Source organism: Coffea arabica, chromosome 4c (assembly GCF_036785885.1).
Source record: "Coffea arabica cultivar ET-39 chromosome 4c, Coffea Arabica ET-39 HiFi, whole genome shotgun sequence".
Lineage (NCBI taxonomy): Eukaryota > Viridiplantae > Streptophyta > Magnoliopsida > Gentianales > Rubiaceae > Coffea > Coffea arabica.
In genome coordinates, this window is record NC_092316.1 from 51080568 (window position 1) to 51104968 (window position 24401).

Below are 24401 nucleotides of genomic sequence, written 5' to 3' on the forward strand. Positions count from 1 at the left end.
AAAACTTGCTTCAAAAAATAAGTGATAAGCTATTCACTTATCATTTAATGTGATATACACTTAAATGTATTTGATTTAATATTTAATAATTTAATGGATTCATATTTCAGATTTCATTTTTCAACTTCAGTTTTATCAAATGCATTGTCTAACTCATATATTTTCTAAACTATTTACTTGATTGTCTAACCTGTATAGGTCCTATACTAAAATGATTCTAATCGTTTGATTATTTTTTTTGGGGGGGGGGGGGATAATTTTTTTCAAAACCTGCAAGCTTTTAGCTTTTTTTTTTTATTGAAGGAAAAAAAGCTAACAATAGCAGAGATTTTGAGTTATTTAACACACTTTCCTTGTACATGCTGTCCATTTGCGCTTACATGCACATACATCCATTGGCCATAAGCATTAACCTGCCAGGCTTTGAAAAAAAAAAATTGATAGACAAGTATAAAAACCTCCTACTCAACCAAAGAAGAATGCTAAAAACCCAAGCCAAGATAAAAAATGGTCAAAGGTGAAAGAAACCCTATTTAGACTTTTAGTAACCGAAAAAGTCCGTAAAGGACCCTATTTATTTGTGGCCATAAATAATCCAAGAATTGCTGGAATTTCTTATCTAATGTCCAAAGCGGCTCACCTTGTTTGGATTGTGTTTTTGGTGGAAATTTTTTTTAGTTTTCGACGAGAATATTTCTAAGCATATTTTTCAACTACCTTTTTTTTTTACTTCAAATCGATCATGTCTTAAACAAGTGCTGTACAGTATATTTCTCCTATCAAACGCTTCTATACAATAACAATCCAAAATGGGTTAACATATTTGTGTGTGTATGCCGCACCATCACATACATGACAAGCAAAGCGTTGGTGTTCTATATATATTGCTATGTATTTTTTTTCCTCTGTATATATATGTGTGTGTATATTACCTTTTCATCCTTTCTCGTATCCTTCTCATCCCTAACTATCATACACAAATCAAAATCTCAACTATCAATCATCCTTTCTCACATCCTTCTCATCCCTAACTATCAGACACAAGATCAGAACCTCAAATATCAAGGAAGACTCTTAGGGAATAGTCTTCCCTAACCACTAGGCGCTCATAGACAACTTGAGGTGCATTATCATAAAAACAAAAGAAGAGATTGAAGTGGGAAAACTTTGGCTGTAAGTTTCCCGAATCCGGTAAATTGGTGGTTGACTTTTTTAGTATCATTTTTTTTTCCTTTTTCAATTGAATGACTAGGGACTTCATATACTTTCCTCTTTCCAATCTGGACAAAACGACCAATGTTGTAGCATTAAACAAAACAAGGACCACCATCATCATTTTCCTACAAGTTTCCTTGAAATTCCTCAAGTTGGAAAGTAGAACCATTTTCATTTCTAAAGGAGTTTATTCACACCAGGGTCCACGTTAATTTCGGTCCAAATTGCATCTCACAAATTTGAATTCAAAAGATTTCTTGACTTAATAAAAAGATTTCTTTTTTCAAAGAGTTTATACTTTTCTTTTCTTTTTTTTTTTTGGTTAATATGATAGATTATCCTATCTTAGAGGGAGGAGGAGAACCTGAATAGATCTAAGAGTAATTCGAAGGGGACTGAACCATCACCGAATCAAACGGATATACTATGCATCCGCCTGAATTTTTTAAATAAAGCCACTTAATGTGGCAAATTGATGAGAGGCAAGGATTCAAGTTTTAATGCATTGGTGGTGGTCATCAGTCTAATGGCTCATGGTTTATATATATATTTTTGCAGTAGGTGAGAAAAAATTGCAGGGGGCATATCTGGTAATTCAATGCAAAACCAGGGGCATTTCTAATCCATCAACTGTCAACTTCCTATCCCCAAGCTCAACCCGCGCTTATTCTTTACTTTACGTTTTCCCACATTCCTTCCTTCCTTCATGAATTTCAACGCTTGCTTCTTCTTCTTCATCTTCTTCTTCTTCTTCTCATATATAAATACCTCCGCTTTTGAACTCCAAAAAACACAGAAAAAAACACAGAGTAAATAAACACCCAGAACACACTACTGATTTCACTGAAAAGAAATGGAACTTCAAAGTGGCTTTCCATTACTGATTCAACAGTTCAAAGCCCTCTTCAAGAAAAACTTCCTACTTTCTTGGAGGAGCAAGAGGTCCACATTTGTTTCCTTATTTTCATCCCTCTTCTTCATTTTCCTTCTCTTCTGCATCCAAAAGGCCATTGATGCTCGGTATTCGGGCAACACGAGTTTCAAGAACGTTTTCGATCCCAAGCCTTTAGCAGGGCTTGCAATTCCACCCTGTGAGGACAAGTTTTATGCCAAACTACCCTGTTATGATTTTCTCTGGAGTGGAAATGATAGTCAAAGGATCGCTGGCATTGTTCAGAAGATTATGGATAACAATCCTGGACGACCAATCCCTTCAACCAAGGTATGCATTTGTTTGAAATTTACTTTGCCTTGATTTGTATTATCTTCTTCTTCTTCTTCTTCTTTTTTGGTGGAAAAATTCACCGATTTAGTCATTCAACTGTTTACTAAAGCAGATTTAGTCCCTAAACTTATATTTAGTTCGTAAACTTTTGATTTTCTAAGCTAGTTAGTCGTTTTTTGACCATAGTCCAGCATCATGGAAAATTTTTTTTATTTTTATTACGGACAGTAGCAAAGGGGCAATTTCGTAAAAAAGCCACGTCTCTTGGCATATGTCAAACCATTATGGCCATTCATTCAACAATTGGATCATTTCCAATGACTAACTAATACAAAGGGATTAAGGATACACCAGTAATTATTGGTCTAATCTCTAAAGACTTCACTTCTTAAATTAAAGCTAGTATATCCTAGTATATCAATGCTGGAGAAAAACTGCATATGCAAACAAAAATAAAATAAATAAATAAAAATGTATAGCTTTTTCTTTGAGCTTGTGCACATTTAAATGAGTACGTACGCACATAAAAACACTCGATTTTGACGTTTGATGTTTGTGTAGTTGGGACACTTGTTGATTAGATATTAAAGTTGCCAAATTATATACTGCTAACGCATGATATTAATCCCCAGATTAATTAAGTGAGCTTTTAGAATCTGGACAAAGTAGATAGGATGATTAGCTCTAGGATTTGATTCATGAAAGCATGCATGGGAGTTCAAGAAAGTCTAGTGCAACTGCTGAATAATATTATATGTCCTACAGGTAGAATTAATGCAGATTACATGAAGGGATTTTAATAGACAAAGTTCCTGCATCCCAATCGAACACTACAATCTTGCATGTTTAAATGCCAGAAATACTCTCTCTAATGCTCACCTTCTCATACTAGACATGTTAAAGTTTGATCTAATCCACTGAAAACTAGAGGCCATTCGTTTTGTAATGCTTCTGATAGATGACAAAGGGAAAGTAACTGCAACATCTCATGCACATACGCCTTTTTGTTTCTGTGATCATTTACTGCATCAAGTGCAATTATCAAAAGTTGGGATCCGGGGGAACAATCTTGCTCTCAGCTTTCTGTAACTTTGTGAAGGTTCAATCATTTAAGACAAGAAGTGAAGTTGATGAATGGCTACTCAATCACCCCATGCATTGTTCTGGAGCTCTGCATTTTATGGAAATAAATTCTAGCGTTATCAGTTATGGTATACAAACAAACTCCACTCCATTAGCTAAGCGAGGAAATTACGAGGATCCTACTTTCAAGTTCCAAATTCCATTTCAAATTGCTGTGGAGCGTGAAATAGCTCGTTCTCTAGTTGGAGGTATAGCACTCAAAATAGCAGTTCTTCTTGAAATTTCAATCCTGTCTTGTTACAGATGATGAATTTTTTTTACTTATTTCTTATCTCGCCTAAATGCATCTTCTAATTACATCCTTTGAATGTGTTCAGATCAAAAATTCAGTTGGCAGGTCAGTTTTAAGGAATATGCACACCCTGCAATTACAATTTTCTCCGCATTAGGTACAGCAGGGCCAACTTTTTTCTTTGCTATTGCCATGTTTGGCTTTGTGTTTCAAGTCAATGCATTGGTGACAGAGAAAGAACTCAAGCTTCGCCAGGTGTGAGCTTGTTTGAGCTTTAATATTAAAAAGAGTATCTGCCATTTCACGATATTGTTCTCATTTTTTACCTTGTCACATTTGAATGGCAGACCATGACAATGATGGGACTCTATGACACTGCCTACTGGTTGTCTTGGGTTGCTTGGGAGGGTATCATCACTCTGCTTTCATCACTACTGACAGTTCTTTTTGGAATGATGTTTCAATTTGACTTTTTCCTCAACAACAGCTTTGGGGTTGTGTTCCTTCTCTTTTTCCTCTTCCAATTCAATATGGTAAGATCTTCCTCTTATTCTGGCCAAGAATTTTGCCATTTTCTGTGATTATATAAACGTCTTGTAATAAAGAACCAAGTGAGTTTATTTATTTATCTCAAACTGACATGTGTTTGGTATCTTGTATTGCCAGATTGGTTTTGCCTTTCTATTGTCTGCGTTCATTAGCAAGACATCTTCATCCACAACTTACGCATACTATATTTTCGTTGTTGGTACAATAACTCAGGCAGGTTTTCTATCTTCAAAAGTTAGTGAATGAAGCAGCAAATGAATTAAACATAACTCATATCTGTTCATTGTTTCAGGTAGTTACAGTGTTTGGATTTCCATACAGTCATAACTACCAGAATTATTTTCGAATCATTTGGTCTTTCTTTCCACCAAATCTTCTATCTGAGGGCCTTCAACTGCTCTCTGATGCTACTGCAACTCCACAAGACCCTGGAATTAGCTGGAGTGGAAGGTCAAAATGTGCACCAAATGACACAGAATGCGTGATATCAATTGTAAGTTAAAAATTTGCTGCCTGAGACCGAGTATTTGACCATTAGTGATGCAGAGAGTGTATACTGTTGTTGTAAGTTTCGAATGCTTTAAGGTTGCACAAAGCGGTTAGTTGATTTGCTTATACCTTTTCTTCTGACAGAATGATATTTACATATGGCTTATAGCAACATTCTTCCTGTGGCTCATAGCTGCAATCTACTTCGACAACATTATGCCCAATTTAAATGGGGTGAGAAAAGCATCGTTTTACTTCTTGAGTCCTTGGTACTGGACGGGAAAAGGTGGAAACAGAGTGGAAGGTACTGAGATTTAAAACTAAATCTGTCTCCTTTTATTGGACCTTGGTTTCTCGTGTTGATGACTCATAATTTTAGCCAAAATTGCACTCATGATATAGAGGGTGGCGTTTGTAGCTGCACACGGTCAAATCTTCCCGCAGAGAATATAATACCAGATGACCAAGATGTCCTGGAAGAGGAAAACCTTGTTAAACAGCAGGCAGCAGAAGGTTTGCTTGATTCAAATGTTGCAGTTCAGCTACGTGGTTTGGCGAAGACATTTCCTGGTGTGAGAAGAAACATCTGTTGTTGTAATTGCAAGAGCTCTTCTGCTTACCATGCTCTCAAGGTAAGAATACCACTTGGTCATACATAACAAACCATCTTCTTTGGTTGTCAAGGAGATTTTTACAGTCAAACGAGTTTCTTAGCTTTTATAATGACACGAATATGGTGTTCTTACATCAGAAGTACTCGGCCACATTACAATCTTAGCTATGGCAATGTGTGTACTACACAGATCATGCAAGGCATTGTTATGGTAAAACATATATAACCACATGGTTCTTCTCCATTTTATGAAGCAGAAGGAACTATACTTTAACAAAACACTGACACGCTATAACAATCAGAGTGAATTTTTGTGCCTTAGCAGTCTCATTCGCTATGATCAATCATTTCTTTGCATATGTGCTTGCAACTTTCTTCCTCTTTTTTGCCAAGTCTCCAAAATACATGCGGTACCTAAAAGGTGAAGCTTTTTGTCAGGGTTTGTGGCTGAACTTTCCAAAAGATCAGTTATTTTGTCTGCTTGGACCGAATGGAGCAGGAAAAACTACTGCTATCAATTGCTTGACTGGTATTACCCCAGTTACCAGTGGAGATGGTAATGTTTCTTACACTTTCCTTGCCTAGTGTTGGAATGTACATGACAAAAGCAATCGCTTCAAGTGGATAGAAAACCTCTTTTTCAGCATTGGTGTACGAAAATTCCATCCGAAGTTCCACAGGCATGTCAAACATTCGAAAGATGATAGGAGTTTGTCCTCAGGTGACTCTTCCTTGAAACTTTTTTTTTTTTTCTAAATTATTGGCTAATGTTTGACTTTAGCTCAATTTGAAAATTAAAGTTTCTGTTACCCAGTTAGAGAGATGAGATTCATTCACTTACCTCTCTGCAGTTTGACATTCTTTGGGATGCATTGTCCGGCAAAGAGCATCTCCACCTTTTTGCAACTATCAAAGGCCTGACCCCTTCCTCAATCAAGTCTGTGAGTGCTAAACAAACTTAACTCAAGTTCTCGCTTCCAGTTCTTTTTCTTTTACCTGTAGAAGTGCTATGTTGTTTTATGCAAAGTTCAATTTAGACGAGATGAAGTCACAGGGTTCATTGTTTTTAGCCTGAATGTTGATTCTAAAAACAGGTTGTGGAAAGATCATTAGCAGAAGTTAAACTTACTGAGGCAGCCAGAATGAGAGCTAGCAGCTATAGTGGCGGAATGAAACGGCGTCTTAGCGTTGCCATAGCCCTTATTGGTGAACCAAAATTGGTTGTATTAGATGAACCGGTTAGTAGATCAGAAACATTTACTCTACCTAATTGTCTCCTTGATATGAAACATAATAGATGTGCATGTTGTTTCACTTCTAGACAACTGGTATGGATCCTGTAACTCGAAGATATGTCTGGGACATAATTGAAGATGCAAAAAGAGGTCGTGCAATCATTCTGACTACTCATTCAATGGAAGAAGCTGATATCTTGAGCGATCGAATAGGAATTATGGCAAAAGGAAGGCTTCGCTGCATCGGGACTTCAATAAGGTTAAAATCAAAGTTTGGAACTGGCTTTGTTGCTAGCATAAGTTTTTCAGGGGCCACTTATGGAACTCCAAACAACAGAGAAGATAATGTTACTGCGACAGAAGTTGAAGCAGTGAAACAGTTCTTTAAAGACGTAAGTCTGACAACCTTCTTGTTTTAGTCTTGAAGAAATTAGGGTACTGCATATCTGACAGAACCTTGTTCACTTTTCCATCAGCATTTAGATGTGGTACCTAAAGAGGAGAGCAGGTCTTTCCTGACCTTTGTAATTCAGCATGACAAGGAAAAGCTCCTGAAGGTAATCACTCTTACTTCATATGTTTTGTTTGATGAGATATGATTTGGGGTTTCAAGAAAGGTTTTTTCTGAGGTGAAAAGATAGACTCAGCAAATAAGCACATTTGCATATGGACCATAGTTACTCAGGATATAATCTCATTCAATCTGGTCTTCAATTTTCTCAAAGCATGATTCTACAAAGAAGAAGCAAGCACTAATTAAGCCAAGTTGATATGGATGAAACAAGTTCGTTGGTGTCACTCAATCAACAAAGAACATCAATCATCAGAATGCCATTATTTCACACGATGTTTATCCTTCTGAGATGTTGGTTTTTGAAGCTTTTGTAACATGCAGAGGTTCTTGTTCTTTAAAGTTCCTAAATTCGTTATTCTTCCGAGGAAACATTCCACTCTTTTTCATTTAGTGCATTTGCAAGCATAGACGCCTTTGTTCTCGTACACTTTCTCTTGAGTTCTAAGATGTTGGGATTTACGTATATCCAGATAGGATCAGATTCGAACCTATTCTCTTTTAGCTCCTTAAAATTGCAAAACATTTTTCAGAATTTCTTTGCTGAGCTCCAAGAAAGAGAGAGAGAATTTGGTATAGCAGACATCCAACTTGGTCTTACAACTCTTGAAGAAGTATTTCTGAACATCGCCAAGCAAGCAGAGCTGGAAACTGCTATAGCTGAAGAAAGATACGAAACTCTGACTTTAAACTCTGGCAGATCTATCCAAGTATGTATTTCCCTTGTATTCTTTTCTGATCATAGAAAACTAGATCAATTCTCAATTTACTAATGTCCACATTTCTTTCTGTCTTTGTCAATGTTATAGGTACCTGTAGGAGCTAGATTTGTGGGAATTCCTGGAACAGAAACTGCAGAAAATCCTAGAGGTACCATGGTTGAAGTATATTGGAACCAAGATGACACAGGAGGCCTCTGCATTTCTGGTCACTCTACTGAAAGTCCAATACCACCTCATGTTGAAGCAAGACCATCAGCAGTCACATCTCGTAGAAGAATTTTAGGCCGATCAGGACAAGTTTATGGATTTCTAATTGATCCTGATCAAATCAATCATGTAAACTCTTAGTAATTCTTTGTCAAATGCAAAACATTATACATGCTATATGCTTGTATGTGTCTTGAGGTGTGTCATTTGAGTTGGGATTTTGTTTCAATAACTTATTACAGCTATAAGATTCTTTCGCAGAAATCTTGTTTACAGCCCTTCTCAGGAATGGATACAAAACACTTTTAGAAGAATGAGATAATCTTAATACAATTCAATTCAAATCTTAATCGATAATCTGTTTTGAGAAGAATGAGAAAGAGGCACAAATTAATCACCAAATTTCCAAATTTAAGCGTGCGTCCGTATCATGCGCTACGTTCTACTCTAATAATTCGTTAAACTTGAAATGTGCATCACCAAAATAAATCATGCGATAAGGTGTGGACGAAAAATAAGCCCATGCACCAACGGACGTTGGTGCAAGTGGAAGAGGTCTCTGGTTCGAAACCCATGGGAACGGAAAAAACAACGTTGGTGCAAGTGGAAGAGGTCTCTGGTTCGAAACCCATGGGAACGGAAAAAACAACGTTGGGAGAGCTACCCCTATGGGGCTCGACCCGATTCGAACAGGATTAGTTGCAGACCGTAAAACGGATGCGGACACCTGTGGATTATACCAAAAATAAGCCCATGCGATCTCTTTGAAACCCTTAATAATTAGTGCAGATTTAATGAAAGTATATATTTCCAGAAAAAAAAAAAGGCCCTCAACTAGTGCTTTACATAATCATATGAGAATTAATAGCTTAAAACTTAGTTTTAATCTTCATTGCTAGGTTTTTTAAATCACAAGAAAATGCATGGTTAACCGTAGCATCAAAATATGTAGCATTTGCATTTAGTACACATAACAATTAAAACCTAATAAAAAGGAAATCAATGCATGAATGCTTTTTTTTTTTTTCATTATAGAGATTAATATTAATGGTAGATGGAAAAACCCTTATCTGCCCAACTGTTCTTTTCCACACACTAGATTTAAACTCTACATGCTACATTAGAAAGCTATGCATGAATGCTTATGGAGGAAAGTTGGCCACGCAAATCAATGAATACTAATTACATGAGAAGTAGGTAATTGCAAAATCTAATAGTCCAGTTTCCTCTTTGTTGGCCAAAGTTCTCCTCATCATATAAAACTTTGGAAGGTGAGTTTTCCTCTTAAGTTTTTAGTTCTATAATCCATTTTGACTGATGGATTTGCTAGAAATGTTAAAAGCAGATCTGACTTTTTTTTAGAACCATAGTTGGTTAATTATCTCTCATTTCACATCAATTAGTACTAGTATAGAATTTTGGATACTTTGCAGTGACTAATTTGCCCTTCAAAATTTTTTGTTCAAATTACCTAGCTCGCTGCCCTTCACAAATCTACATATGTAGAGAAGAAATTGATCTATTTTTCTCTATTCAAATATTTCGCACAAATTGAATGCTATAATATTCTCAAATTAATATCATTCCTGCATTGTGGGGCGTGATAAATTCAGAGAGATCCAGATCACAAGATATCTTAAAATATTTCAACAGAAATACAGAATGATGTAGCTTTAATTAATAAGGTTTTGTACAGTATATTCATGATTCTTTTCCTTAATTAATATTTACACAGTACATTCAAAATTTATATGCCTACTCCACTTGAGGATTTGAAGTTGGGTATAAATTGGGATTCCTATTAGTCTATGACACAAGAAAGAGATTTTTTATTTCATCATAACCCTATATGCCCTACATCATCAACCATACTTTCCAAATTCTTTTTAAAGAATGGAAAAGAAAAAGTGCTAAGTTATTCATACAAATCGTATGATACGATTTAAATTATTGTAAGATCTCATATCTTATTAATATCCAAAAACGGCACCATACATTATGATAGTTGTTTGGTTCGGTTCGGTCCGAAATATTAATCTCAAACTCAAAATCGATTCAGTTCTATCATGATATTTCATCCATCGAGTAATTGTTGTCTATATCTTTACCATCTACACTATGTAATGATAAAATACATTTATCATCTTTAAACTTTCTTTACCAACTCCCTCTAGAGGAGTTGGCCACCACATTAATTGTGAGATGGGAGGTTAAGGGTTAAAACTTTACCTTCCATCAATGTGACTCTATATGGGGATTGGTTTAAATATATACGGGTGCGTAGTGAATTCGTTTGGTCTAATAGTGGTTCAGTTTCCGTCAGGTTCTCTTGACTTAGTAGGAGTAAGCTCCCCTCCAGTAGGAATAGGTTAGACTAGATTAGATGTGCCGTTAAAACTAAAAATAAAAAAAAAACACTTTCTTTTACACTCTTACTATTACCGTTCCAGCATATTTAAATAATAAAAAAAAAAACCACCCTCACTTACCAAAAACCCCATCCAAGCATACACCAAACATACTACAACTTTTCAACCGCATCCAAAAACCCCCCAAAACAAAAGTCCAAATATTTGTTAAGGATTCAACTGATTTACAGCCTACCCCACACCCAAAAAAAAAAAAATAATAAATCTCTAATGACAGCTTGCATAACTTGTACATGCATATCAATGGTTGTACATTTTTCCCCATTATAACCCCCCAACCCCCGCGCCCTTTCTTCTTTTTAACGACCCAACCGTTTTCACATTTCACCAACCAGAAAACCAGAGACGAAAGCCATGGAGTTGCAGAGCGGAATGGCTCTGTTATCTCAGCAGTTCAAAGCTTTATTCATCAAAAACCTCTTGGTTTCATGGCGGAGCAAGGGAGCCACCTTTGTACAGCTCTTCTCTTCACTCTTCTTCATGTTCCTGATTTTCGTCATCCAGAAGGCAATTGAATCTCGCTATTCTTCCTCCACCAGTTTCACCGACGTTTTCGACCCCACGCCTCTGGTTTTCCCCCCGATTCCGCCCTGTGAGGAGAAGTATTTCGTGAAGCTCCCGTGCTTCGATTTTGTCTGGAGCGGAAATGATAGCAGGAGAATTAGGGAGATCGTTGATCGAATTTTGGTTAATAATCCTGGTAGACCCATCCCTTCAACCAAGGTAATTACTGTTAATCTGTCGATTTTTCTTTTCAATTTCGTTGGAATTATGTTTAAATTTCGATGTTCAAATTTTGAATTACTTAAATAGACTCGTTCTACCAGCATCGTTGGTATCATTGTTGAATTTAGCAACGGTTGGTAAAAGGTAAACCAGGTCTACCTAAATATCGTTGTCGAATTTGCGGGATAAGGAAGACAAAAAAAAAAGAAGAAAAATTCAATACTGGAGCTAAAATTATTTGAGTTTTGAATGTTATTTTACATGGAATGGCAATGCTGGCTGTAGTGATTGCAACTGTTACGCTGCAAGACATGTCAATATAATGATTTTGCTATGGATAACGAGTGCTGGCCTGCCTTCTTTTTTGTCTTATGTTTTGAGGTTTTTGCTTAATATTTAATTTTTCTTTTTTGAACCAATCTTACATAGTATGCTTGTTTTACATGAATAGTAATAGATTAAAAAGGGCTGGAAAGATGTCTGATTTCCATCCTATATTTATGATCCTAAGCCAACAGTTTGTGTTATCTAATCTATGCTTATGTAGTAAACACCTAAATCACTCACGTAAAGAATTTTTCAATTTGAAAGTGCAAAACTATTGGTCAATCATATTACTAACAGAAATCTCGCTGGCCCAATTTTAGATCTCAGTGACTTGTCAAATATCTGATTACTTTTTTTTCTTTTTTCTTTTTTCTTGGGGTGAATATTTGTTCCCTTGATTTCAACTGAGCCCAATTTAAGTAGCAAGTATTCAAGAAGGCATTTTAGAGTCTTAAGGGACTATCTGTTATGCTAACACTCTAATTTTTCTTTGGTACACTGTTCATCTTTGCAAAATAGCACTAATAGTTAATGTAGTATATTAGATAGCATTTCCATAGTGGCTTTTTCCTCTGCAATCTAATGGATATACGTCCTTTGAACCCTCAGTCTAAAAGTACCTACAAAAGTTTAGCACCTAATTTCATTTTCTGCATGCTCAGATTACAAGCAAATGTAATTGTAGTATTATCTAGTATTTTGCTAGTTACAGAATGAGTACTAAACTTTCTAGAACAATATTTTAGTCCCTAAAGTTCCATTGGCACCCAGAAATCAGGCCAATTTTGGTTAATGGTTATGCATGTCTCATGCAACATGGCTGTCATATTAATGAGTGTTCTGGCCATTCATTTAGCCATGCATAGCTAAATATGTTTAGCTGTTCTCTTTCTTAGTGACACACCATCATTTCTCACATAAAATTGTTCTTTCTTTGAACTTTGGTTACTACTTTTAATTGCATTTCTGTTGCCTATGTGTTGTTATTGTTTAGTGTATACATTTATGTGATGGTAAATGTCAAACTTTATGTGAATTTTCAATTTTACATTTTAACTTCATCTGATGCAATTATTTGAAATTGATCTTGCACTTTGTTTCTTTCCAAAACCATTTGTTGAAATTTAGTTCTACTTTTGTTTTTGCTTTATTACAGATCCAATCTTTTAGAACACGAAGTGAAGTGGACAATTGGCTTTTGAACAATCCCATGCAGTGCTCTGGAGCTCTGCATTTTTGGGAAAGAAATTCTACCATGATTAGTTATGGTATACAGACTAATTCTACTTTCATTGGTAAGCGAGGAAGTTTTGAAGACCCTACATTTAAGTTCCAGATTCCACTTCAACTTGCTGCAGAACGGGAAATTGGAAGATCTTTAATTAGAGGTAAACAAGCAAAGTATGTCCTATTAATTGTGGATATCCTTTGTATTGATAAAACTGCTACTTATCAATCTCCACAGTTCACTATGGGCTTTCATTAATAACACCTCTCACTATTGCATATGCCTTAAATGATAAAAATTTTACTTCTTGATTGTTGATCCATCATCTGTTTCTGTTACTACACATAAAATTTCAGATCCAAAGTTCAGTTGGACTGTCAGTCTTAAGGAATTCGCACACCCAGGAAATAAAATTTTCGGCGCTGTTAGTACTGCTGGACCAATCTTCTTCCTTGCAATTTCCATGTTTGGTTTTGTCTTTCAAATAAGTGCTCTAATTGCAGAAAAAGAACTAAAACTCCGCCAGGTATAAACTAGATTGCATCTGATTTTGTGAGAGAATTAAATCCTTCCACTTTTTCAAACCATATTCTCATTTCTCATGTTGTGTTTTATTGACAGGCCATGACCATGATGGGTCTTTATGATAGTGCCTATTGGTTATCCTGGTTCGCGTGGGAGGGAATTCTCACACTTCTTTCAGCACTCTTCACAGTTCTTTTTGGAATGATGTTTCAGTTTGACTTTTTCTTACTCAACAGCTTTGCAGTGTTGTTTGTTCTTTTCTACCTTTTTCAACTTAACATGGTGGGGTTCCCCTTTTTGAAGTTCAACTATGAACCATTGTTAGTGATATAGTTTCTACACTTCTCACTATCCGTTTTTTCATCAAGCACTCGTTTAGATGAATTCCCGTTGTTTTTATCAACTTTCAGATTGGTTTTGCCTTCATGCTCTCTGCCTTCATTAGCAAGGCATCTTCATCCACAACTGTTGGTTTCTCTGTCTTTACCATTGGTTTTCTGACTCAGGCAAGCAATTTTTTTTCATCCTTCACATTTCATTTTCATAGTCATTTGATGGATATCTTTCACTTTTCCTCAGATTGTTACGGTATTTGGATTTCCTTACACTAAGAAGTTCTCTAATACCTTCCGAATCATCTGGTCCATTTTCCCACCAAATGTATTTGCTCAAGGTCTGCAGTTGCTTTCTGATGCAACTTCAACACCACAAGATCATGGTGTCAGCTGGAATAGGAGAGCTAAATGCACACCAAATGATACAGAGTGCTTGATAACAATTGTATGTCTACCGCTCCTGCTGTTTATCCCTCCTTTCCTCTTGGCATCTATGTTTTTTGGATCTTGGTGCATAGTGGAGTTGGTCTGAATCATTGTTATTAGATTCCAGTCAGGTACAAAGGCACCAAGGATAAAAGAAAAAAAAAAAAAAAAAAGAGAGGATGTGAAACTTGCAAATTGCAAACATGGCTTCTGTGAGTTTGTGTCCCTGTGTCTGTTTGGAGATATATTTCTGTGTAGCTATGCTTTTCTCAAACCCTAGCATTCTTCTATATTGATTGTTGCACTTGCTGACAATAGAAGGATGTATTTATCTGCTTAATCAAGCAATCTAGTTGCACTTGTGCTTCTGATATGCTTATATATTATCTTTTCTCGGTCTGACAGAACGACATATATGTATGGCTTGTATCCACATTCTCTGTTTGGCTCATACTTGCAATCTACTTTGACAACATTCTTCCAAATGTATCTGGTGTTAGAAAATCAGTGTTGTATTTTCTGATGCCTGGATATTGGATGGGAAGAGGTGGAAACAAAGCTGAAGGTAATTGTCACTGGTATGTAGTAATATCTCTTTCTTACTTGTTTCTTTTGTTCGGCCGGTAGAATAAATTTTTCTTTGGCCTTTGTGAATATTGTGTTCAGAGGGAGGCATTTGTAGCTGCAGAGATTCAATTCCACCCTTGGAAAGTTTCACTTTAGACGATGAGGATGTCCTTGAGGAGGAAAACATTGTGAAACAGAAAATGGACGAAAGTGTGCTTGATGCAAGTGTCATGGTGCAAATAAGAGGTCTGGTCAAGATATTTCCTGGAAGAACAAAGATCAGTTGCTGTAAGTGCGAGAGGACTTCACCTTACCATGCTCTCAAGGTAAACATTCTAGCTTATATGCCTATGAGACTTAGGTCAAGTTGGTGGACCAAAATAGTTTAGGTATCAAAAACAACAATTGGATTCACTAGGTACCATCTGAGGATTGTCTTTCTGTTTTCAGGAAATGCATATGTCAATGTCACATGACAGACATGTTTGCACGTGCTTAGGTGTATATAAACAAAAACAAATAAAAACATTTCTGTTACCCTTAGTTTAGTGTATAAATTAAAGCTAAGAATATTTTGGTGGCTACTATTATGTAGCTACTTAAGAAAAAAACAGAACAAAACCTCTCCTTGAATAGAAGCTCCATTCACCATTAATTTGATGGGGACTAAGAGGCTGAGGGAGAAGGAGTTCAACTTGGATTAAAATTATCTTTATCTGGGGTTATTGCAAATCTCCAAACTTTCTTTGTTCCTCTGGCACTTGTTATGATCATACAAACTCATTTACTTGATCACAAAATATTTGATCATTCTAGCAGGGTATGTGGGTGAACATTGCAAAAGATCAGTTATTTTGTCTTCTTGGACCAAATGGAGCTGGGAAAACTACTGCTATTAATTGCTTGACTGGAATTACTCCAGTGACCAGTGGTGATGGTAATGTCTTTCTCTACAATTTTATGAATTTTAGGGGATTTGAAAGGATCATTTATGTCTTTCTAGCTATGTCCTAGAATTCCTAAATCTTGTGGAATTTGAACGCATTAAGGATCAATCTGAGTACAATAATTGTCTTTTATCAGCGCTAATCTATGGATTCTCCATCCGGAGCTCAACTGGCATGTCAAACATCCGAAGGATGATAGGAGTTTGTCCCCAGGTATCTATTCTTCCTATATTTATTGTATATATATTTACTTGTTAGAAATACTTCATTCTGGAAGCATAGCTGAAGACCCTTTTCTCTTTTTTGGTTATAGTTTGATATTCTCTGGGATGCATTGTCTGGCCAAGAGCACCTTCATCTTTTTGCCAGTATTAAAGGTCTACCCCCTGCTTCAATCAAATTGGTGCGCACCGTGTAAGCTTAAGTTATGTCTTAAGTGTTTTTTTTTTGGTCAAGTTGTAGCTATTTCCTTGTGTTATTGTGTAAGTTACTAAAGATGCTGTAATTAAATGACTGGTCGTTTAAATGAGTTCAAATTTCTGCTATTTTCTGAGATGTATCAATTCACAGGTTACACAAAAGTCATTAGCAGAAGTTAAACTTACAGAGGCGGCAAGCATCAGGGCAAGTAGCTACAGTGGTGGCATGAAACGGCGTCTTAGTGTTGCTATTGCCCTAATTGGTGAACCAAAATTGGTTATTTTGGATGAACCGGTCTGTAGTATGTGCAGTTTTATCCTTTTTGTTTTATTGCTTCTCCTGATCCAGATGTTCATTCTCATTCTTCATTTTGTCTTGTAGACTACTGGCATGGATCCAATAAGTAGAAGACACGTTTGGGACATAATTGAAGCTGCTAAAAGAGGGCGTGCCATTGTTTTAACTACACATTCAATGGAAGAAGCTGATATATTAAGCGACCGCATAGGGATCATGGCAAAGGGTAGGCTTCGCTGCATTGGAACTTCTATAAGGTTGAAGTCAAAGTTTGGAACTGGTTTTATTGCGACTATAAGCTTGCTTGGGAGTACTGATGAGACTTCTGCCGCCAAAGATAATTCTACAATAGCTCAATATGAAGTAGTGAAACAGTTCTTCAAACATGTAGGTGGATGTAAAGTTGGTTAATAGTTTTTTACACAAGCTGCAAGGTTCTTGCCTTCACTTGAAAGCTATTTTGACAGCACTTGGATGTGCTACCCAAAGATGAGAATAAGTCCTTCCTGACGTTTGTTATTCCTCACGACAAGGAGAGGCTATTGACGGTAAAGCACCTTACTCATCTAGTGTAATTCTTCTAATTTAGACCAGGTTAAGGTTTCCTAGTTGCTCAAGTTGAAAATGATTTCCATACATAAAAAAATGTGCACAGCTGATACTCAGCTCATATGGAGTGCCTAAATGTCTGAAAAGACTGAATTATGAAGATGAATCCTTTTCTTTCCTTTTTCTTTTTCCTTTCTTTTTCCTTCTGCTTTCTGCAAAATAAACACTTCGGCAGGTTTTTGGGAGTGGGGAAAGGGTTGAGATGTAGAGAAAGTAATGATGTAATTGACATTGGCTACTTGATCTGACATTCTTCTAGAACATCTAGTCATTAATAGGATATCTTGGTAATGTAAAGTTAATCCGTTATACATCCTTCACATTGTTAGGTCCTTGCATTAGAAGGAAAAGTTTATTGGATTAATATTACAGAAACAAAAAACTTATGATGTAGTAAAAGATTTGGGTGGGGGTTTGGGGGGGGGGGGGCAGGGAAGAAGCACATATCTATGTAAAACTCTATAGCAGGATGATAATTATGTCTTGTTTGGAAAATGTCTATTTAACGGAGATCAATGTTCCAAAAATGTTGCTTCCCAAAGTTAACACTTCTTCTGCAATTCTATATTTTCTGGTTTGGTATGAACATTAACTTGTGTTCTCTAATTACGTACTTCTACTGAAGTTTCATATATACGGAGCTGGAACCCATTTTGTTTCATTATATGTTTTACTTTTTGCTTCTTTAGATTGATTGATGTTCATGTTCTTGTGAATTAGTCTTCCCTAGAATAATATACTTTATGTCCAAGCATCATGATCACTATTAGACAAGTCTAACTACTCAATGGAGGAATATACTTGTGTATTTAACGAATAAAAAATTACTGGCAAACTTTGTTTCATTTTTTTGTGACTGTATTTGGTCTTCACCAGAATTTCTTTGCGGGACTTGAAGACAGAAAAGAAGAATTTGGAATTGCAGACATTCAGCTTGGACTTGCTACCCTTGAAGAAGTTTTTCTCAACATTGCGAAAAAGGCAGAGCTAGAAAGTGCTGCTGCTGAGGGAAGCTTTCAAACCGTGACCTTAAATTCGGGACTGTCTGTTCAAGTAAGTCTAAATGTCAAATACTTCTCAACTTTTCCAAACATTTCTCTTGTATAAACCTAGGTAGAAAACACTCAAATTCCGCTAAGAAAACATTAAACGTAATCTTAATTCTGCAGATACCTATGGGAGCAAGATTCATTGGCATTCCAGGAACAGAATCCACAGAATATCCAAATGGCATAATGGTAGAAATATTCTGGGAACAAGATGATTGTGGTGCACTCTGTATTTCTCATCATTCACAAGAGATGCCTATACCATCTCATGTTCAGCTAAGAGCTTCTTCAACAGCTCTTCGTAGAAACTTTTCTGGTCGACGAAAACAGGTAGATGGATTCGTAATAGATCCCATCCAAATATTTGACACAGATACATAGAAAGATCAGTTAGTTAAGCTGTAAGGGGGAAGGTAAGTCCTCTAAAGCTCAAAAAGTACTGTAGATTTATAGAGCTGTTTATTGCTCTAGCTTTTTCCCAAGCAAGTCAATGTATATAATTTAGGAACATAGTTTTATATTTTGACAGGCTTTTGAAAGCAGCTTTGAAATTATACATTCCGATTGCATTTCATTCTTGAACCCTTTTTTTTTTTTTGGTGGTAATGGCAACTAACCAAATGAAGGAGCAAGTATCATGTGAATAGATATACTATCTGCGCTATTACTCTGGGAACTCGGAGGACATGCCAATACCATGTCATATTGAACCAAGAGCTTCTTCAAAATCTCCTATTCCTAAGAGCTTGGAATTACTGCATGTCCAATTCTGCTGCCTTTTGCTATTGAAGATCAATGTATGACTTGAGGATTAATTGATTGATGTTAATTATTCTATTTTAAACATGTCTATTTTGAAATGGTTAGAACATTTTGAACTAATTTATTTCTTTACTTTTTTAACTGTTTTTCCTCGTAAGAGACGGAGATTTGAATACAGGATATCTATTTCTTGGGATCTCAATCTAATTAACTATTAGACCCAAGGATATGAACAAAAAGTTGCAAATATTGTTTGACGCATATATGTCGATGGAAGATGCTTAATTTGAATTCGAAGTTAAACCTGGTAAATATGAACTCCATGGTAGATAAAGGCTGAAAAAACATTCATCTGAGTGACAAAAACATGTTGCAACTTATCCTGCTGCAAGTGCCAAAGACTCTAGCGATGGACTTGACAGAAGGAAGATAACTACCTACCTTCAACTTTCATGGTTCAGGTCCACCATTTGAAACTTTCAACAAAATATTATTATGGAATTCTAATTTTTTTTCTCTCTTTTTTAAGGAAGTCAAGTTAAAGTAAATCAGTAGAACAGGCGCATAGTTATGCAAAGCCTGGGGAATTATCCCTCCAAAACTGTTCTAACATCAATATTGCAAATTGAGCAAGCATCAAGTACTGATTTGAGAGAGTCAGTCAAGGTAAAGTTGGACAAAAGTGTAGTATAACCTCACTATGCATTGTCGAATTAGGGTTGTTTCATAAATAGCTTTAGGATGTACAGCATCAATATGATATCATATACTAGCATAAACTATATATAGTAAAGATGCTATGACATTTGCAAAGGAGAAGCCATAAAGTTAATCCACATTTCATGCAGATTTTCATTTTCATTAATAGCTGCTAATTATGCAGTAACTGGAACACTCCCCTCCAAACACCCCTCTACCAACATAAAACTGTTCTAACAAGAGAATCAAGTTCTTGAGTGGTCCTCCTGTCTAAGAAGAAGTTAACGAAGACATCCTCCAAAGTTGGATCAGCAGTCTCCCAGGCCTTAACTCCAAACCTATCCTATGCACATTTTACTGCCAAAAAGCACATCAGAGAACCTAACATCTTGCTTTGGAAACTCGAACTTTTGGGTTCCAGAGTTATGTTATGTTTGCTTGGCATTTGGAGAGAGGCTGTGTATACTTACAATGGCTTTTGAGTTGGGAACTTTGGAAGTCAGAATGCGAAGGAAGACTAGCAGCCTAGGTGCTTGAATTAGCAGGGACATTATTTTCCTTCTAGATGTAAAACTAAGGGATTGAGAATATCATTATACACTCATAATTGAAACTATTGCAGCGAGACTTCCAATAATATCACAAGCAACAAAAACAATAACAACAGTCAAGAAGAGAGGTTCTATACTACAACTAACTATAGGAAGCTGTATGTTAGGATCAGTGGATGATATGCTGGAGCTAGTTTTAGTCACTTCATCACTGCACAAGACATGACAATTAATTAACTGATGAGGTACATGAATTTAAGCACACCTCTTCTAATTCTTCTGGTATCTATTAGTAATTCATTTGCTATATGCATGAAAATTCTGTCAAAACGCTATATCAGAACAATATCTACAATATCTCAAAGCACAACCTTTCTATGCAGATACTAATATGGTAACCACTTTGCAAGGGGACAAACAACATAAGTACTACCTCATCAGGGCTCCCTAAGCACTGAAAACTTCCATCGAACAAAATTCCTATGGGGTCACAAAGGTGCTCTGCTTCCTCCATGGAATGAGCTGAAATGAATGCAAAAACGTACGTTGTCACATGCTTATGAGAAACACATAATTAATAACTAATAATGTTCAGTTATTAGAGGTAACTGGGTAAAGATGAAATGAGGAGCCATGAAGTAATGAGATCTCAAGAAAAACTTTAATCTCAACCCGATTCTGTTGTTTACTCAAAAGTGAGGGGAAAAAGAGAAAAAAAAAAAAAAAAAAAGAAGATATGGGCAGTGTAAAACAACAAACAGACTTACAGAGAGACAAAAGTAGTATTCTACTTTTGCACCGGAAAGATCGAAATAGTCTGTTTTTATTTGGACCAAAATTTGTACTAATGATGATAAAAGGAGTTAATATAGGATCGGTCCATAAATGGTCAAATACTTCCATATGTAAAGTTAGATAATCTCTGGCAAAAGTATTACATCAACTTACTTGTGATAAGTTAGCACCTCTGAGGTTTTTAAGTCTCTCATAAAAATTGAGGTGTTTTTCCCGTCCTGTTAATGTATCCCAAAGGAGGCTGTGATCCATCCACAAATAAGAAAAAGAAACAAAAAAGTTTGTAACATAAATGTTTCTGTTTCTGTTTCTAAGATCAGACCAAAAAACAGTAATAGAAACCTTTTTTTGCTTCAAGATGATGGTTATTCAACTTACTCATCTTGTGGGCACACACCCATGGTAGAATGGATTGCATTCACTTGTATCCTCAAATCGAGACCCCAATACATGCTGTGCCAGAGCTTGGCTTTGTTAGTCCTGTCATCTGACAAGCGAGACAAATCTTATGAAGTTTATTAATAAGGAAAAGAGCAAAAGATCACATGCTAAAAGCCACTGATTCCTTTCACATCTGCATTGGTAATAATACATATATAGGAAACATTATTAGCATATATTACGTTGTTACTATGCTAATGAAGGAAGTTTTACCAGCACCATTTGGGCCTAGCAAACCAAAACACTTCCCTCGAGCTACTGCAAGAGACAACCCTTTGACGGCATGCTACTTAGGGTTCCCATCTTGTGCTGGATATGTCTTTTGGAGTTTACAAGAAATGATCGGATAGCTTGTATCAGGTTTATTGAGCAAGTGAGAAGTTTGCCATCAGGGGCCAAAGTACAGGTGAGAACTTTTAGTTTAAAGTTTAAACTTTTGCACTTCTACTGACTCTGAGAGGATCAAAATATGGTGGAAGTGATAGGAGAGTGTTATTTAAATCATCTTGCAGGTGCCTCTAGGAGCCGAGTATGCTAAGATTCCAGGAACAAAATCCCCTCAGAATCAGAATCCCGGGGGCCTTATGGTGGAAGTATTCTGGACGCAGGATGATACAGGCAATCTCTGCATTTCTGGCCACTCAGCTGAAAATCCAGTGCCACCAGATAACCAACCAACTGCTGCTTCAGCATGGAATGCCTGACGTAAAAAAGAAATTAAAATACTATAAAACATTAAAAAAATATACTAAAACAAAAATACCTTAAAACAGAAAGAAGAAGAAATACAACGAGTAGTGGTGACATTACTACATTTTGGATAGATTTTTGGTTATCGGTCACTATGATTTCTAATTGCAACTCAAAGTAGAAAGTTCTTAATTAAATTTTTATTTGTTGTCATTAAATTATTTTATAGGAACAACGGTAAACTTAAGAGGGCATGAAACATAATAGATAGGAAGCTTTGGTTCTAAATGACTTCCATATATAGTCTTCTCTCAATTTTTATCCATGATCCTATTTCATCCTTCAGCTTAAAGGGTCTAGCAGCCTCAACTTAAATTTTGGTTCTAAATGAAAATGATCACTCCAAGCTAAATCTAAGTAAATATTTCTCACTTTGCCCCTTGAGGTTTGATTTCATACTTATTGTTCTCCACTAAGTTTGAAAATAAGGCAGGTTAGCCCCATTTTATAGTTTTGGTTAACTATTTAGTAGTTGACTAATTTGACTAACAAAAAAATGACAATGCTAGTTTTTTTTTTATCAATTTACATAAAAAATGTAAAACTACTAATTAACGAAGATCAAGCATAATATTACCTCTTGTTTACAAAATTTTGCTAAATTTGCTGTCATTATTTGAATTAAAGTCTAAAAAATGAAAAATAGTATGTAGAAAAATAAACCATAATCCAACACAAGTAAGACGAAACAATAAGAAAAAAATAAAAGAGACTAAAAAGATGTAGTTTAAGTAGTAAACTTTGGCACTAAAAAGATGATTGGAAGATGAAAATAAAGAGGTATTCCCATACTTTGTAACGTAAAAAGACAAACAAACAAAAAATGGGAATGCCTTTTCTATATATTTTTCATCTTTCTATTAGTGAAATTTATCATCTTCTTTATAGTATTGACTATCCATATATCTAATTGGTAAAGGAAAAAAAAATCTCTTTTTGTTTTTCTTTTAAATAATATTTTTGTAAGTTCTATATTTGTATTGATGAAGCAAAGCGAGTACACAATATAAGAGGCATACCCTTAGAGCCAATTACAGAAAAAATATAAGCCAACCAAACTATAAGAGATATATATTTATTTAGCTTAGGTAAATAATCATTTCTTGTTCTCATTAGATTAATGTTTATTTGTATTCACTTTTCAGTTTATTAGACTTTAAATCGATTAATAATAATGAGATATCAATAATTTGAATAAATAAAGTTAATAAAATTATGTAATAGAAGGTAATATTAAGCCTGTTATTGGTTGAAGAGTAATTTATCATTTTTGTTTAGTTTATGTAAAATTTTAGGAGGATGGTGTTGTCAATATTTGTTAGTCAAATTAGTTAACTATTAAATACTAACCCAAAACTATCACAAGGGACTTATTAATGTGCCTTGTTTTTTAACTTAGAGGTGGAAAATGGACATTAAATCAAACCTTAAAGGTAAAGTGAAAATTATTATACTTAGTTTTCACTTGGAGGGACCATTTAGACTCAATTAGACAAGTTGAAGAACTAAATAGCTTCCTTAATAATTATTGAGAAAGTTTTGGAGTCATTTACTCTAGTTACTACAAAATAGAAATCTTTACGTTGATCTAAGATGGATGAAGTATACTAGTTTTGATTATCATCCTTAAATTGAAGAATCAGTGTATTATATCATTGGAGATCAGCAAAACTATTTAAGGTACAAGACAACATAAGTATGTAAAATTAAGATATAAAATAACATAGTAACTATTTGATCATTCAGTCTTGTACAAAATGAAGATACAAACTAACATAGCAACTACCTAAAGTACATAAGCTATTTGGCATATACTTACATAACCTATTAGTACAAGACAACAGGAGTCCTTGTCCAATCATTTCACTTCTTACAATATTTAGCATATACTTACATAAACTATTGTGCTTTCTATATAAAGTGTTTAAGATTTTCAAACAGGTTGATGGGATATTTGTGCTAGATCCCACCCAAATATTTGACACAGGTACACAGAAAGATCAATCACTGAAGCCATTAAGGAGGAAGGTAAGTCCTTTAAGTTCCACAAGTGCTGTAGATTTATATAATTGTTTGTTACTCTGATTTTTCTTCCCAAGTAATTCAATGTTTACAGTTCACAAACAAAGTTTTATTTTTTGACTGACTATTAAAAGCAACTTTGAAAGTGTACATTTCAAATTCATTTCATTCTTAATCCCTTTTGTTTTTAAATTTTTTTTTCCTTTTTTGGGAAGCAATGAGAGGCTAATCAAATGAAGGAGCACATATCATCTGAACGGTTATACTATCTGTGATATTACTCTGTCACTGTGGA

General features: G+C 35.4%; 2 protein-coding genes and 1 long non-coding RNA gene across 6 annotated transcripts; 2 read left to right on the forward strand and 1 right to left on the reverse strand.

Moving 5' to 3' along the window:
* Positions 1 to 1923: 1923 nt before the first annotated feature.
* Positions 1924 to 8465, forward strand: LOC113738827 (ABC transporter A family member 2). 2 transcript variants are annotated; one of them, XM_072046336.1, is made up of 16 exons: positions 1924 to 2437; positions 3474 to 3771; positions 3901 to 4070; positions 4163 to 4348; positions 4482 to 4581; positions 4661 to 4857; positions 4998 to 5157; positions 5256 to 5485; positions 5905 to 6022; positions 6111 to 6187; positions 6318 to 6407; positions 6561 to 6704; positions 6788 to 7093; positions 7178 to 7258; positions 7806 to 7982; positions 8082 to 8465. In XM_072046336.1, the coding sequence occupies exons 1-16, from the start codon at positions 2069 to 2071 to the stop codon at positions 8340 to 8342; spliced, it is 2964 nt and encodes a 987-aa protein (XP_071902437.1). In that variant the 5' UTR covers positions 1924 to 2068; the 3' UTR covers positions 8343 to 8465. The 2 variants fall into 2 exon arrangements, with proteins under 2 accessions (XP_071902437.1, XP_071902438.1); XM_072046337.1 differs by having other exon boundaries at positions 1925 to 2437; positions 3540 to 3771.
* A 2438-nt stretch (positions 8466 to 10903) lies between these two features.
* Positions 10904 to 18660, forward strand: LOC113740346 (ABC transporter A family member 2). 3 transcript variants are annotated; one of them, XM_027267949.2, is made up of 16 exons: positions 10904 to 11353; positions 12840 to 13071; positions 13268 to 13437; positions 13533 to 13718; positions 13847 to 13942; positions 14016 to 14216; positions 14603 to 14762; positions 14864 to 15090; positions 15581 to 15701; positions 15848 to 15924; positions 16025 to 16114; positions 16282 to 16425; positions 16513 to 16815; positions 16896 to 16976; positions 17914 to 18090; positions 18207 to 18660. In XM_027267949.2, exons 1-16 carry the CDS (start codon positions 10985 to 10987, stop codon positions 18465 to 18467), a joined length of 2895 nt encoding a protein of 964 aa, XP_027123750.1. In that variant the 5' UTR covers positions 10904 to 10984; the 3' UTR covers positions 18468 to 18660. The 3 variants fall into 3 exon arrangements, with proteins under 3 accessions (XP_027123750.1, XP_027123752.1, XP_027123751.1); XM_027267951.2 differs by having other exon boundaries at positions 14118 to 14216; XM_027267950.2 differs by having other exon boundaries at positions 10906 to 11353; positions 15584 to 15701.
* Positions 18661 to 20128: 1468 nt separating this feature from the next.
* On the reverse strand, positions 20129 to 21999 carry LOC140005393 (uncharacterized). The gene is made up of 4 exons (XR_011813233.1): positions 21548 to 21999; positions 21272 to 21380; positions 21047 to 21134; positions 20129 to 20620 (listed from the first exon to the last, which is right to left on the reverse strand). It is a non-coding gene; the product is annotated as an uncharacterized lncRNA (long non-coding RNA).
* Between the last annotated feature and the right edge of the window lie 2402 nt (positions 22000 to 24401).